This window comes from Cherax quadricarinatus, chromosome 50 (genome assembly GCF_038502225.1).
Source record: "Cherax quadricarinatus isolate ZL_2023a chromosome 50, ASM3850222v1, whole genome shotgun sequence".
In the NCBI taxonomy this organism is placed as follows: Eukaryota; Metazoa; Arthropoda; class Malacostraca; order Decapoda; family Parastacidae; genus Cherax; species Cherax quadricarinatus.
In genome coordinates this window covers 28083715-28098650 of record NC_091341.1, presented here as the reverse complement: position 1 = coordinate 28098650, position 14936 = coordinate 28083715, and the positions used below count along the sequence as shown (strand labels likewise).

Genomic DNA, 14936 nt, shown 5'->3' with positions numbered 1-14936 from the left:
AACAGATGACTGTGGACAGTTATTTTGTGAGACAGAAACAGACAACTGTGGAGTTATTTTGTGAGACAAACAGATGATTGTGGACAGTTATTTTGTGAGACCGAAACAGACGACTGTGGAGTTATTTTGTGAGACAGAAACAGACGACTGTGGAGTTATTTTGTGAGACAAACAGACGATTGTGGACAGTTATTTTGTGAGACAGAAACAGATGACTGTGGACAGTTATTTTGTGAGACAGAAACAGACGACTGTGGAGTTATTTTGTGAGACAGACAATTGTGGACAGTTATTTTGTGAGACAGAAACAGACGACTGTGGATAGTTATTTTGTGAGACAGAAACAGAGGACTGTGGACAGTTATTTTGTGAGACAGGGGTCCAGTGACTCTCAAGCTGGTCCTAGTGGCATTAAAAGACAGAGAAGGGAAGCAACTCCAGAGAGGGCTTTACCTGAAGTCCTCATGGAGGGGGATTCTCCTTCCAAACACTAACCCCAACTCCCTCTCTCCTCCTCCCTATCTTCCAGATGCCATCACCAATCTTCAATAAAGGTAAGTAAAAATGTTATTTTATATGTACATGTATTACTATACATAATTAAAAACTATAGTATTTGTTGTATGTAAAACTGTAATTAATCTCTATAAAATGTATTTTTTTGTGAATATTTTTGGGTTTCTGGAACGGATTAATTGTATTTCCATTATTTCTTATGGGAAATATTGCTTCGAATTTCAGACTTTTCGAATTTAGAACTAGCTCTTGGAACGGATTAAGTTCAATTTTTGAGGTTCCACGGTACTATAATTTTTAATTATGTATAGCAATACATATAAAATAAGATTTTTACTTACCTTATTGAAGATTGGTGATGGCATCTGGAAGATAGGGAGGAGGAGAGAGGGAGTTGGGGTTAGTGTTCGGAAGGAGAATCCCCCTCCATGAGGACTTCAGGTAAAGCCCTCTCTGGGGTTACTTCCCTTCTCTGTCTTTTAATGCCACTAGGACCAGCTTGAGAGTCACTGGACCCCTGTCTCACAAAATAACTGTCCACAGTCCTCTGTTTCTGACGCCTCTTTAACATTTCCCTAAAATGGGACATGGTTCTGTCACTGAACTTGTTGCAAAGATGGCTTGTTTCAGCCTGCTCAGGGTAGTACTTCTGCACAAACATTTGGACATCATTCCACTTGGCACAAATCTCCTTAATCTTTGAAGAAGGCGCCTCATCCACTCTCTATATTAACACCTTTCGTAACATCAGCTTCCTTGATTTGTTCTTTCTTTGACAGGATTGAACCGATGGTCGACTTGTTTTTCCCATACATCCTGGCAAGCTCAACAAGTCTCACACCACTCTCATACTTCTGTATTATTTCCTTCTTCACATCTATGGTGTTTCTCACTTTCTTTACCACAGGGGTACCACTAGCAAGTTTCTTTGGGCCCATGGCAGCTTATTTCACAGTCCCACAAGCACTAAACACGACGAAATAATCGTAAAATGCGTGAATGAGAGCGCAGGTTAGTGTTCACTCAAGCATAAACAAAGCTAGACTGTTCACGGCGCCTGCGCGGGGACGCGGACAGAGCGGGCGGCAGACAGGTCCCGTACCCGGCGGTCCGAAAATAGAGGCACGTTCGATAATAGGGACACAGTTTGTCCGAAAAAATGGTCCTATTTTCAAAACGTTTGATATGTGATACGTTCGATTTTTGAGGTTCCACTGTACTATCCTGTCATGTAAGTGTGAAAAACACACAGGCTTGGATATGTTTAAATTTCAATATTTGTAGACTTGAATGTGTTTAAATTGTGATGTTTTTAAGTGTAAAAGTGTTTCACTTGAAGTCCTTGTTAGCATACATGTGCTGAACTTTAGATGTTTATAAGTTGGAGATCTTCTGTATGTATTTGTGCAGTTCTTGACACTGCTGTAATCTATGTTTATGAATCTCCTCACAGCTGCTAGACGACAGACTTGACAATCACATTCGCATCGAAGAATACCTGCAGGGTCGCTCTCTGACACTCACCTACTGGAGAGAGTTGACCCAACATGACCCAACTGTTCAGCTGGGATACCGACTCACAGTGCAAGTTGACCCAACAGAGCCTTCTAAACCCCTCATGGTGTTCCACACTCCCTCCCTGGGATCTAAGGTATGTTCTGATTAGTGGTTTTCCACACTCTCTCCCTGGGATCTAAGGTATGTTCTGATTGGTGGTTTTCCACACTCTCTCCCTGGGATCTAAGGTGTGTTCTGATTGGTGGTTTTCCACACACTCTCCCTGGGATCTATGTTCTGATTGGTGGTTTTCCACACTCTATCCCTGGAATCTAAGGTATGTTCTGATTGGTGGTTTTCCACACTCTTTCCCTGGGATCTAAGGTATGTTCTGATTGGTGGTTTTCCACACACTGTCCCTGGGATTGATTGGTGTCCCACACTCCCTCCCTGGGATCTAAGGTATGTTCTGATTGGTGATCTTCCACACCCCCTCCCTGGGATCTAAGGTGTGTTCTGATTGGTGGTCTTCCACACTCCCTCCCTGGGATCTAAGGTATGTTCTGATTGGTGGTCTTCCACACTCCCTCCCTGGGATCTAAGGTATGTTCTGATTGGTGGTGTCCCACACTCCCTCCCTGGGAGCTAAGGTGTGTTCTGATTGGTGGTCTTCCACACTCCCTCCCTGGGATCTAAGGTATGTTCTGATTGGTGGTTTTCCACACTCCCTCCCTGGGATCTAAGGTGTGTTCTGATTGGTGGTTTTCCACATTATCTCCCTGGGATCTAAGGTATATTTTGATTGGTGATCTTCCACACTCCCTCCCTGAGATGTAAGGTGTGTTCTGATTGGTGGTCTTCCACACTCCCTCCCTGGGATCTAAGGTATGTTCTGATTGGTGGTCTTCCACACTCCCTCCCTGGGATCTAAGGTGTGTTCTGATTGGTGGTCTTCCACACTCCCTCCCTGGTATCTAAGGTATGTTCTGATTGGTGGTCTTCCACACTCCCTCCCTGGGATCTAAGGTGTGTTCTGATTGGTTACCAGTGTCAAAGTCAGTGTTAGTATTTGTTTGAGGATTGTTATTATAATGGATACACAAATAACTTGCACATTAGCTAGCCACACAAAGAAAATTTTTTATTGTTCTAGTCACAGTATTTTGCCTTTTTATTCTTTATTATAATCAAATTAACCCGTAAACGGTCCAAGCAGATCTACGTTCACATGTGTAGTGCTACAAAAATAGATCTACGTTTTTTTTACATATTTTCAAATAAAAAAAAAGTAGATCAAAGTTTTTTTTACACATTTTCAAATGTAAAAAAACAAAAAGAAGATCTACTTTTTTTACATACTTTCAAATGTTGAAAAAACGTATGTATACATTTGGACCGTTTACGGGTTAAACACTAAACCCATAAGGGTCATATTTGTTTATGGAGGTTTTCTACAGTCAAATTTTACAGTACAGTGGAACCTTGGTTTTCATATGCCCTAGTCTGTATGTAAAACTATAGTTATTCTCTATAAAATGTATTTTTTTTTAATATTTCACATAATGTAAATCTAGTTAATCCATTCCAGACACCCAAAAATATTAACAAAAATATGTTTTATAGAGAATAAGTATGGTTTTACATACATACTAGGGCATATGAAAACCAAGGTTCCACTGTATATAATTTTGTTTCACACCTTGATTAATATATAGATGATTCCCCAGATTCATGGTGGTGTTGCTCCTATAAGTCCATGCCAGTGTAATCACTTGCTCTCTCTATTTAACATGTTCATTAAGATTCTGGCTTCAGAGTCCATTATTCTTATAACTCTTTTATATAAATTACTAAATGTAAAAACAAAAATTTTTCATTTCTTATTTTTTGGGTCACCCTGCCTTGTTGGGAGACAGCAAGTGTATTTAACCGTTAAACTGTCCAAATATAAATTTACGTTCACGTGCGTAGTGCTCTGAACGTAGATCTATGTTTTATTTTACATGCTTTCAATCTTGGCACGATAGGTCTGAGTTGCCTAGACATGAGAGAATGGATCTGTGCACTCAGTGTGTCCAGTATGACAAAATTTGGGGATTCTGGGAAAAATGCACTTACCATTTTAAACAAAAAAAAAAAAAAATTTTTTTCCCAAAATATTCAGAGCGTTACGCAAGTGAACGTAGATCTACATTTGGACAGTTTAAGGGTTAAAAAATAAAATGAAAATAGACACATGCAACATTTGGGGTATCTTTATTGTGGATGTTTCACCAACCAGTGGCTTCATCAATATAAATTCAAGGACATAATTGGAAGACAGTAGAACTACTATATACAAAGATGAGGTAATCAGTCCCTCAGCCTTGTGCGTAATTTATCAGTTGAACTTAATCATAGGTATGTATGTTAATGAAAAACGACATATATAAGGTTCGCTACTATTCGCAGTTTTCTGGTATCCACTGTAGGTCTTGGAATGTATCTCCCATAGATATGGGGGGACTACTGTATCGAGTGCTGTGTATGATAAATATTGGTATATACAGTACTGTATATGATAAGTACCAGTACACACAGTACTGTATATGATAAATACTGGTATATAGAGTACTGTATAGGCAAAACTCTTATTTCAAATGTATTGTGAAAGGCCTAATGTCACTTAATATTTTTCATCATGTGTTTGAACAATACATGTTTGCCTTCACTGGATGAGTGCCTTTCCCTGAGCATTATTGAGTAATATAGGTGCAGTTAGTGACTGATAGTTGACTGTTACAGGACTCTGAGATTGCTGAGCGTGCTATTCGCACTGATCACCTCTCTATCGAGCGCTTGCTGGTGCACACCATCTATCTTCGCACTAAAGCTCGTCTCTCTGAGCTCAAACAAGACATGGACTCCAAACTTGGTACTGACGCAGAGAAATGTAAGCAATATTATATTTTTATCAAACTATGTTTAGTAAAAGTAGGTCTCTGAGTATGATTCAACTGTGAATACTATACAATACAGTTATATTTGTTTATGCAGTACAAATAATGTAGCTTACGTTTAATAGAACATTGTTAGGTACAAAAGAAAACCAATAATTTTTTTTTTCAACAAATCTGCAGTATCCCACCAAGGCAGGGTGGCCCATAAAGAAAAATGAAAGTTTCTCTTTTTAAATTTAGTAATTTATACGGGAGAGAGGTTACTAGCCCCTTGCTCCCGGCATTTTAGTTGCCTCTTACAACATGCATGGCTTACGAAGAAATTCTGTTCCACTTCCCCATGAAGATAAGAGGAAATAAACAAGAACAAGAACTAGAAAGAAAATAAAAGAAAACCCAGAGAGGGGTGTATATATGTGCTTGTACATGTATGTGTAGTGTGATCTAAGTGTAAGTAGAAGTAGCAAGACGTACCTGAAATCTTGCATGTTTATGAGATAGAAAAAAGGACACCAGCAATCCTACCATCATGTAAAACAATTACAGGCTTCCGTTTTACACTCACTTGGCAGGACGGTAGTACCTCCCTGGGTGGTTGCTGTCTACCAACCTACTACCTATAAAAACCTATAATATGTAATGCATTTTGGGCAAACTAATCCTAATGCTTAAATGTTACTTAAGATCTAGACATAGACTATTAAGTATGATTTCTTATGCAGTTAGCTACAATCATAAGTACAATAAGGAAGGTAGTTAATGAACAAATAGTCTATGTATTACAAAATTATTACATATTATTTCAAAGTGATTCAGTGATCTTCAGTTTTATGGAGTGACTGAATAGAGATGACAAAGATACAGAAATACACTGGGAGAAAATGTGTTACCAGTTATGTATGGGAGTTGAAGGAAGACTGGAAGAACAAGGATAGAATTGTTTGAAATCTGGTTTTGCTTGACATTGTGTATGACTGTCTCAGTTATATTGTGGAGACGAGGCGCTTTTAAACTGTAGGTTGAGTTGGATACGGGGGATGTCACAGAGGGTTTTGTGTCTTCTTTTATGCAACTATCAAGGAAAAGTTTCAGAGAAGGGTTTATATTAGAATCGATTGTCTGATATATCTAGTAGGCATATTTTGCTTATTAAGTAAGTTCAAGGTTTTAGGGATTGGGGGAGTGTATTGTCTTGGACTAGAATGGGTGATAGTTTGCACAGCAGCTTTTTGTTGGGTTATTAATGGTTTAAGGTGATTTGGTGTAGTAGATCCCCAGGCACAAATACCATAGGTGAGGTATGTACAGTGGAACCTTGGTACTCAAACAGCTTCCTACTTGAACAAAGTGCAGCACTAAACCAAACAAAGACGACCTGCCAGATTCGAATGGATCAGCACTCGAACAGCCTTCTGGAAAGAATTAAGTTCGAGTACCGAGGTTTCACTGTGTAGATTTGAAAGAGGCACAATGTGAGTAGTGCTGTTCGAGATACACAGTAACATATCTTGGAGAGGATGCCAACTGTTTGGAGACCTTCTTAGTTATGTTTTGGATGTGGGTATTAAATTTCAAGTTGCAATCAAGGTGTTGATCTAAGAACTTACCCTCAGTGTGTCTTACAGTGAAAGAACCATTGAGCATTATGTTCAGGCAGATATTTGAGCTCTGCTTCCAAACATATACAGTGGTACCTCGGGATACGAACAGCTCAAAACTCGAACCATTAAGTAACTGTATTTACATAAGTGCTTTTGTAAATGTATTTTTGGGGGTCTGAAACGGATTAATCTAATTTACATTATTCCTTGTGGGAACATATTCGTTCAGTATTGGCACACGAACAGCCTTCTGGAATGAAATAAATTCGTATCCTGAGGTACCACTGTAATAGGTTTTGTCAATATTAAGGGCAAGTTTGTTGTTAGTCATCCAGGTACATATTTTTAGAAACTCATCATTAACAGTATATTTATAGATGGGGTTGTAAGAAAAGTGAATGCTCGGGTGTTGGCAGGAGGTGTGGGAGTTAAAAGATAAAGAATCAAACACAAAGGGGAGTTGTCACAGTTGCGTTTTGCTGATGACACTCTGCCTTTGGGAGATTCTGAAGAGAAGTTTCAGAGATTGTTGGACAAGTTTGCTAGGGTATGTAAAAGAAGGAAATTAAAAGGAACATAGGAAGGAGTAAGGTGATGAGGATAACAAAAAATTTAGGTAATGAAAGACTGGATATTAGATTTGAGGGAGAGAGTATGGAGGAAGTGAATGTATTCAGATATTTGAAAATGAAAATGAAATGAAAATTTTTATTTCCTTGCAAAGCTTACGATGTGTGGTTTACAAAATATTAGTTACAAAGAAAGCCACTAGCATGCCTAGGCATTTTGGGCAGACTAATCCTAATTCTTACTGACTACTCTGTATTGACACAGGTTATGAAATAGTACATTTTAATGTTCATTAATGCATATTTGAAAATGAAAATGAAATGAAAATTTTTATTTCCTTGCAAAGCTTACGATGTGTGGTTTACAAAATATTAGTTACAAAGGTAGTAGGTTGGTAGACAGCAACCACCCAGGGAAGTACTACCGTCCTGCCAGATGACTGTGAAACAAAAACCTGTAACTGTTTTGCATGATGGTAGGATTGCTGGTTTCTTTTTCTGTCTCATAAACACGCTAAGATAACAGGGATATCTTGCTACTCCTACTTACACCTTGGTCACACTTCACAGACACGCACATGCATATATATATATACATACATCTAGGTTTTTCTCTTTTTTCTAAATAGCTCTTGTTCTTTTTTATTTCTTCTATTGTCCATGGGGAAGTGGAAAAGAATCTTTCCTCCGTAAGCCATGCGTGTCGTATGAGGCGACTAAAATGCCGGGAGCAATGGGCTGGTAACCCCTTCTCCTGTATACAATTACTAAAAAAGAGAAGAAGAAAAACTTTATAAAACTGGGTTGCTTAAATGTGCGTGGATGTAGTGCGGATGACAAGAAACAGATGATTGCTGATGTTATGAATGAAAAGAAGTTGGATGTCCTGGCCCTAAGCGAAACAAAGCTGAAGGGGGTAGGAGAGTTTCAGTGGGGGGAAATAAATGGGATTAAATCTGGAGTATCTGAGAGAGTTAGAGCAAAGGAAGGGGTAGCAGTAATGTTAAATGATCAGTTATGGAAGGAGAAAAGAGAATATGAATGTGTAAATTCAAGAATTATGTGGATTAAAGTAAAGGTTGGATGCGAGAAGTGGGTCATAATAAGCGTGTATGCACCTGGAGAAGAGAGGAATGCAGAGGAGAGAGAGAGATTTTGGGAGATGTTAAGTGAATGTATAGGAGCCTTTGAACCAAGTGAGAGAGTAATTGTGGTAGGGGACTTGAATGCTAAAGTAGGAGAAACTTTTAGAGAGGGTGTGGTAGGTAAGTTTGGGGTGCCAGGTGTAAATGATAATGGGAGCCCTTTGATTGAACTTTGTATAGAAAGGGGTTTAGTTATAGGTAATACATATTTTAAGAAAAAGAGGATAAATAAGTATACACGATATGATGTAGGGCGAAATGACAGTAGTTTGTTGGATTATGTATTGGTAGATAAAAGACTGTTGAGTAGACTTCAGGATGTACATGTTTATAGAGGGGCCACAGATATATCAGATCACTTTCTAGTTGTAGCTATACTGAGAGTAAAAGGTAGATGGGATACAAGGAGAATAGAAGCATCAGGGAAGAGAGAGGTGAAGGTTTATAAACTAAAAGAGGAGGCAGTTAGGGTAAGATATAAACAGCTATTGGAGGATAGATGGGCTAATAAGAGCATAGGCAATGGGGTCGAAGAGGTATGGGGTAGGTTTAAAAATGTAGTGTTAGAGTGTTCAGCAGAAGTTTGTGGTTACAGGAAAGTGGGTGCAGGAGGGAAGAGGAGCGATTGGTGGAATGATGATGTAAAGAGAGTAGTAAGGGAGAAAAAGTTAGCATATGAGAAGTTTTTACAAAGTAGAAGTGATGCAAGGAGGGAAGAGTATATGGAGAAAAAGAGAGAAGTTAAGAGAGTGGTGAAGCAATGTAAAAAGAGAGCAAATGAGAGAGTGGGTGAGATGTTATCAACAAATTTTGTTGAAAATAAGAAAAAGTTTTGGAGTGAGATTAACAAGTTAAGAAAGCCTAGAGAACAAATGGATTTGTCAGTTAAAAATAGGAGAGGAGAGTTATTAAATGGAGAGTTAGAGGTATTGGGAAGATGGAAGGAATATTTTGAGGAATTGTTAAATGTTGATGAAGATAGGGAAGCTGTGATTTCGTGTATAGGGCAAGGAGGAATAACATCTTGTAGGAGTGAGGAAGAGCCAGTTGTGAGTGTGGGGGAAGTTCGTGAGGCAGTAGGTAAAATGAAAGGGGGTAAGGCAGCCGGGATTGATGGGATAAAGATAGAAATGTTAAAAGCAGGTGGGGATATAGTTTTGGAGTGGTTGGTGCAATTATTTAATAAATGTATGGAAGAGGGTAAGGTACCTAGGGATTGGCAGAGAGCATGCATAGTTCCTTTGTATAAAGGCAAAGGGGATAAAAGAGAGTGCAAAAATTATAGGGGGATAAGTCTGTTGAGTGTACCTGGTAAAGTGTATGGTAGAGTTATAATTGAAAGAATTAAGAGTAAGACGGAGAATAGGATTGCAGATGAACAAGGAGGCTTTAGGAAAGGTAGGGGGTGTGTGGACCAGGTGTTTACAGTGAAACATATAAGTGAACAGTATTTAGATAAGGCTAAAGAGGTCTTTGTGGCATTTATGGATTTGGAAAAGGCGTATGACAGGGTGGATAGGGGGGCAATGTGGCAGATGTTGCAAGTGTATGGTGTAGGAGGTAGGTTACTGAAAGCAGTGAAGAGTTTTTACGAGGATAGTGAGGCTCAAGTTAGAGTATGTAGGAAAGAGGGAAATTTTTTCCCAGTAAAAGTAGGCCTTAGACAAGGATGTGTGATGTCACCGTGGTTGTTTAATATATTTATAGATGGGGTTGTAAGAGAAGTAAATGCGAGGGTTTTGGCAAGAGGCGTGGAGTTAAAAGATAAAGAATCACACACAAAGTGGGAGTTGTCACAGCTGCTCTTTGCTGATGACACTGTGCTCTTGGGAGATTCTGAAGAGAAGTTGCAGAGATTGGTGGATGAATTTGGTAGGGTGTGCAAAAGAAGAAAATTAAAGGTGAATACAGGAAAGAGTAAGGTTATGAGGATAACAAAAAGATTAGGTGATGAAAGATTGAATATCAGATTGGAGGGAGAGAGTATGGAGGAGGTGAACGTATTCAGATATTTGGGAGTGGACGTGTCAGCGGATGGGTCTATGAAAGATGAGGTGAATCATAGAATTGATGAGGGAAAAAGAGTGAGTGGTGCACTTAGGAGTCTGTGGAAACAAAGAACTTTGTCCTTGGAGGCAAAGAGGGGAATGTATGAGAGTATAGTTTTACCAACGCTCTTATATGGGTGTGAAGCGTGGGTGATGAATGTTGCAGCGAGGAGAAGGCTGGAGGCAGTGGAGATGTCATGTCTGAGGGCAATGTGTGGTGTGAATATAATGCAGAGAATTCGTAGTTTGGAAGTTAGGAGGAGGTGCGGGATTACCAAAACTGTTGTCCAGAGGGCTGAGGAAGGGTTGTTGAGGTGGTTCGGACATGTAGAGAGAATGGAGCGAAACAGAATGACTTCAAGAGTGTATCAGTCTGTAGTGGAAGGAAGGCGGGGTAGGGGTCGGCCTAGGAAGGGTTGGAGGGAGGGGGTAAAGGAGGTTTTGTGTGCGAGGGGCTTGGACTTCCAGCAGGCATGCGTGAGCGTGTTTGATAGGAGTGAATGGAGACAAATGGTTTTTAATACTTGACGTGCTGTTGGAGTGTGAGCAAAGTAACATTTATGAAGGGATTCAGGGAAACCGGCAGGCCGGACTTGAGTCCTGGAGATGGGAAGTACAGTGCCTGCACTCTGAAGGAGGGGTGTTAATGTTGCAGTTTAAAAACTGTAGTGTAAAGCACCCTTCTGGCAAGACAGTGATGGAGTGAATGATGGTGAAAGTTTTTCTTTTTCGGGCCACCCTGCCTTGGTGGGAATCGGCCGGTGTGATAATAAAATAAAAATAATGCATATTGATTTAATTAACCCTTTGAGGGTCTGTCCTGTAGTTCTATGGCTTTGAATACAGGGTCCAAGCCGTTGTTCTACGCCATGTGCTCAGCTCACTCATATAAGCTGTGAGTGGTAAATTTGGCCCTAGATATGGGAGAATGCATCTGTGTGGTAAGTGTGTACCATCTAAAACCAATCCTGCAGCATGCAGTGCATAACGAGAAAAAAAGCTGAGAATGTGTTTTTGGATTAAAACAGCCACTTTGCGGTGTATTTTTGTGCGTTTTCTTACAGTTGTATTCGCTGTTTCTTGGTCTCATTTGATAGAATAAAAAATATATTACAGAAATAGAGATCATTTTGATTGGTTTTAGTACTGAAAATGGCTTGAAACTTAGCTCAAAGTGCCGGAAATGTTCGATTTTTGCTGATGTTCAAAAGTAAAAGATGACATCATGGGTCCAATACACGTCAAATGGTGGGTCTAATGTGCGTTCACGAATGCACTGACATTTTTTTTTTTTTTTTTTCAACAAGTCGGCCGTTTCCCACCGAGGTAGGGTGACCCGAAAGAAAATCCCCAAAAAGAAAATACTTTCATCATCATTCAACACTTTCACCACACTCACACATTATCACTGCTTTTGCAGAGGTGCTCAGAATACAACAGCTTAGAAGCATATACGTATAAAGATACACAACATATCCTTCCAAACTGCAAATATCCCAAACCCCTCCTTTAAAGTGCAGGCATTGTACTTCCCATTTCCAGGACTCAAGTCCGACTATATGAAAATAGTAACCCCTTTTCCTGTCAAGATTACTAAAAAGAAAATTGCGCTGACATTATTTTTATAATTATTGCAATATTGCATAACGGTAAATCTTCTATTTTTTGGTGTGAATAAAAATTCATTACGTGAATAAAAAATCAAAATGAAATTCATCTGTAAAGCTTGGAAATATATCTAATAAAGAAGGAAATGTTATTTTAGTGCCAGGAATACCTGCAGTGTTTATTTTGGACCCTGTTTTGAAATTGGAATATTTTGAACTTTGTTTGAAATTGGCCAAATTTCCAATTTCTGATCATTTTATTGAGTAGTTGAAATAGATTGGGCTATTTCTTGTGCTTGATCGATAAAATAGAAGTAATTCTAGTGAAATAGCTAAGAATTTGGTCGACTGGAATAATGTACAATGGACCCCTGAGTTTTTTGATTAATCTGTTCCAGAGTGTCTGCCAAATGACAAAATTGCCGAATGGTGAAACCATTTTCCCCCTAAGAAATAATGGAAATAAAATTAATCCATTCCAGACACCCAAAAATATTTAAAAAAAAAAAATTCAAATTAAATAAAGATTTACATAGAGAAAACACTGAGAAATCAAGTACACACATGTACAGTAGACAATTATTTAACCCTTTCAGGGTTTCGGTCTTACTAGTACGGCTTACACCCAAGGGTTTTTGACGTACTAGTATGCTTAAATTCTAGCGCCTTCAAATCCAGTGAGAGAAAGCTGGTAGGCCTACATATGAAAGAATGGGTCTATGTGGTCAGTGTGCGCAGTATAAAAAAAATCCTGCAGCACACAGTGCATAATGAGAAAAAAAAAACTTTGATCGTGTTTTTGGATTAAAACAGCGACTTTGCACTGTATTTTTGTATGGTATTTATTGTTATATTCTAGTTTTCCTGGTCTCATTTTATAGAATGGAAGACATAATACAGAAATTGAGATGATTTTGACTGGCTTTGCAATGAATAGTGCCTTGAAATTGAGCTCAAAGTAACAGAAATGTTCAATTTTTACCTAAGTTCAAAAGTAAACAAATCATGCCAAGCGTCCAGTACACGTCAACTGGCGAGTCTAATATTCTTTCACAAGTGCGCTGATATTATTTATACCATTTCTACACTAATGCAGTAGTCTGCATAACAGTAAATCTTCTATTTTTTGTAAAAATAAAAATTCAAAGTGGAAAGCCAAAGAAATATAAGAGGGGCCTGGGGATGTGACTAATGAACAGAGAACTTGTTATTTTAGTGCCAGGAATGTCTTGTTTATTCTGTACCCTGTTTGGAAATTGGCATATTTTGAAATTTGTGTGAAATTGGCAAAATTGCTAAATTCTGACCACTTTATTGGATAGTTGAAATCGGTAAATGGGTGGTTTCTTGTACTCATTCGATAGAAAAAATGGAGTTCTAGCAAAATGGTTATGATTTTTGTCGACTAGTGCACTGGAATTGGCCGAAAATAGGGCTCAAATTGGGCAAAATCGCCGATGCGTAAACAACATCAAGACCGCTAACTTCGCGAGAGCATAATTCCGTAAGTTTTCCATCAAATTTCATACTATTGGTGTCATTATGATTGGGAAAAAGATTCTCTATCTTTTCATAAGAAAAAATTTTTTTTTTCAACCCTTTCAGGGTCCAAGGCCAAAATCTGAAGTGGTGCCGCAGTGTCCAAGAATTTTCAAAAAAAAAAATTTGTTATTTTTTCTTACGAAATGGTAGAGAATCTTTTTGTGAAGGTAATAAAACAAAAAGTACAAAATTTGATGGAAAATTGACGAAATTATGCTCTCGCGAATTTTGCTGTGTCAGCGATATTTACGAATCAGCGATTTTGCCGACTTTGACTCCCATTTTAGGCCAATTACATTATTCCAGTTGACCAAATTCTTAGTTATTTCACTAATATTACTTCTATTCTATCAATTGAGCACAAGAAATCGCCAAGTCAACTGTTTCAACTACAAAATAAAGTGATCGGAAATTGGTAATTTGGCCAATTTAACACAAAGTTCAAAATATTCCAATTTCAAAATAGGATCCAGAATAAACAATGTAGGTATTCCTGGCACTAAACTAACATTTCCTCTGTTCATTAGTTATGTTTTGAGGCTTTACAAATGAATTCCATTTTGATTTTTTATTCACATAATGAATTTTTATTCAAACCAAAAAATAGAAAATTTACTGTTATGCAATATTGTAATAATTGTATAAATATCATCACCACATTTGTGAATGTATATTAGACCCACCAGCTGGCATGTATTAGACGTGTGAGGTCGTTTGTTTACTCTTGAATATCGGCAAAAATTTAACATTTTCGCTATTTTGAGCTCAGTTTCAAGCCATTTCCAGTGCTAAAACCAATCAAAATCATCTCTATTTCTGTAATATGTCTTCCATTCTATCAAATGAGATCAAGAAATTGCAAATACAACTATAAAAAACATGCAAAAAACACTGCAAAGTTGCTGTTTTAATTGAAAATCATGGTCTCAGTTTTTTTCTCTCATTATACACAGTGTGCTGCAGGATTTGTTTTATGTGGTGCACACATACCACATAGATGTATTCTGTCATATCTAGGCCCAAATTTACCACTCAAAATTTATCAGAGGGAGCTGAGCTCATGGCGTAGATCTACAGTTTGGACGCTGAACGTAAAGCCGTAGATCTATGAGACGGACCCTGAAAGGGTTAAAATTTGGGGACCCTGAGAACAAGTCTCAGAGAGGGCCTGGGGACCCTGAAAGGGTTAACACAGTAGTTACGTTCCTGAAAACACCGTGTTAGGTAAACCGTGTCAGATGAACTGAAGAACTTTTGGGAAATGCAGGGTTACGTTCCTGAGAGCCCCAAAAAAGCCAAACAATTTTTTCTAGGCCTCCACATCTTACAAAAATAAAAGTGAATATGTAATTGTTGTTCGTTGTTGTGATGTATTATGTTGTTTTTACTGCTTAAGACTACAAATGTAACAGAAATAATAGTATTTCTTACCTTAAATTGTGGGTGCTGGTGTTTGTGGATGATTGTGAAGA

The 14936-nt window shown here is 38.4% G+C and overlaps 1 protein-coding gene across 4 annotated transcripts in view; it reads left to right on the top strand.

Annotated features, from left to right (window-relative positions):
* The window catches only part of MED14 (mediator complex subunit 14), a 532798-nt gene that overhangs the window by 140629 nt on the left and 377233 nt on the right, over positions 1–14936 (top strand). For 3 of the 4 annotated variants that reach the window (XM_070095604.1, XM_070095606.1, XM_070095605.1), the window contains exons 9-10: positions 1970–2167; positions 4798–4945. In XM_070095604.1, the coding sequence (XP_069951705.1) occupies positions 1970–2167; positions 4798–4945 (346 nt within the window). The remainder of the gene's footprint in view (positions 1–1969; positions 2168–4797; positions 4946–14936) is intronic. The other variant, XM_070095607.1, reaches the window with a different exon arrangement.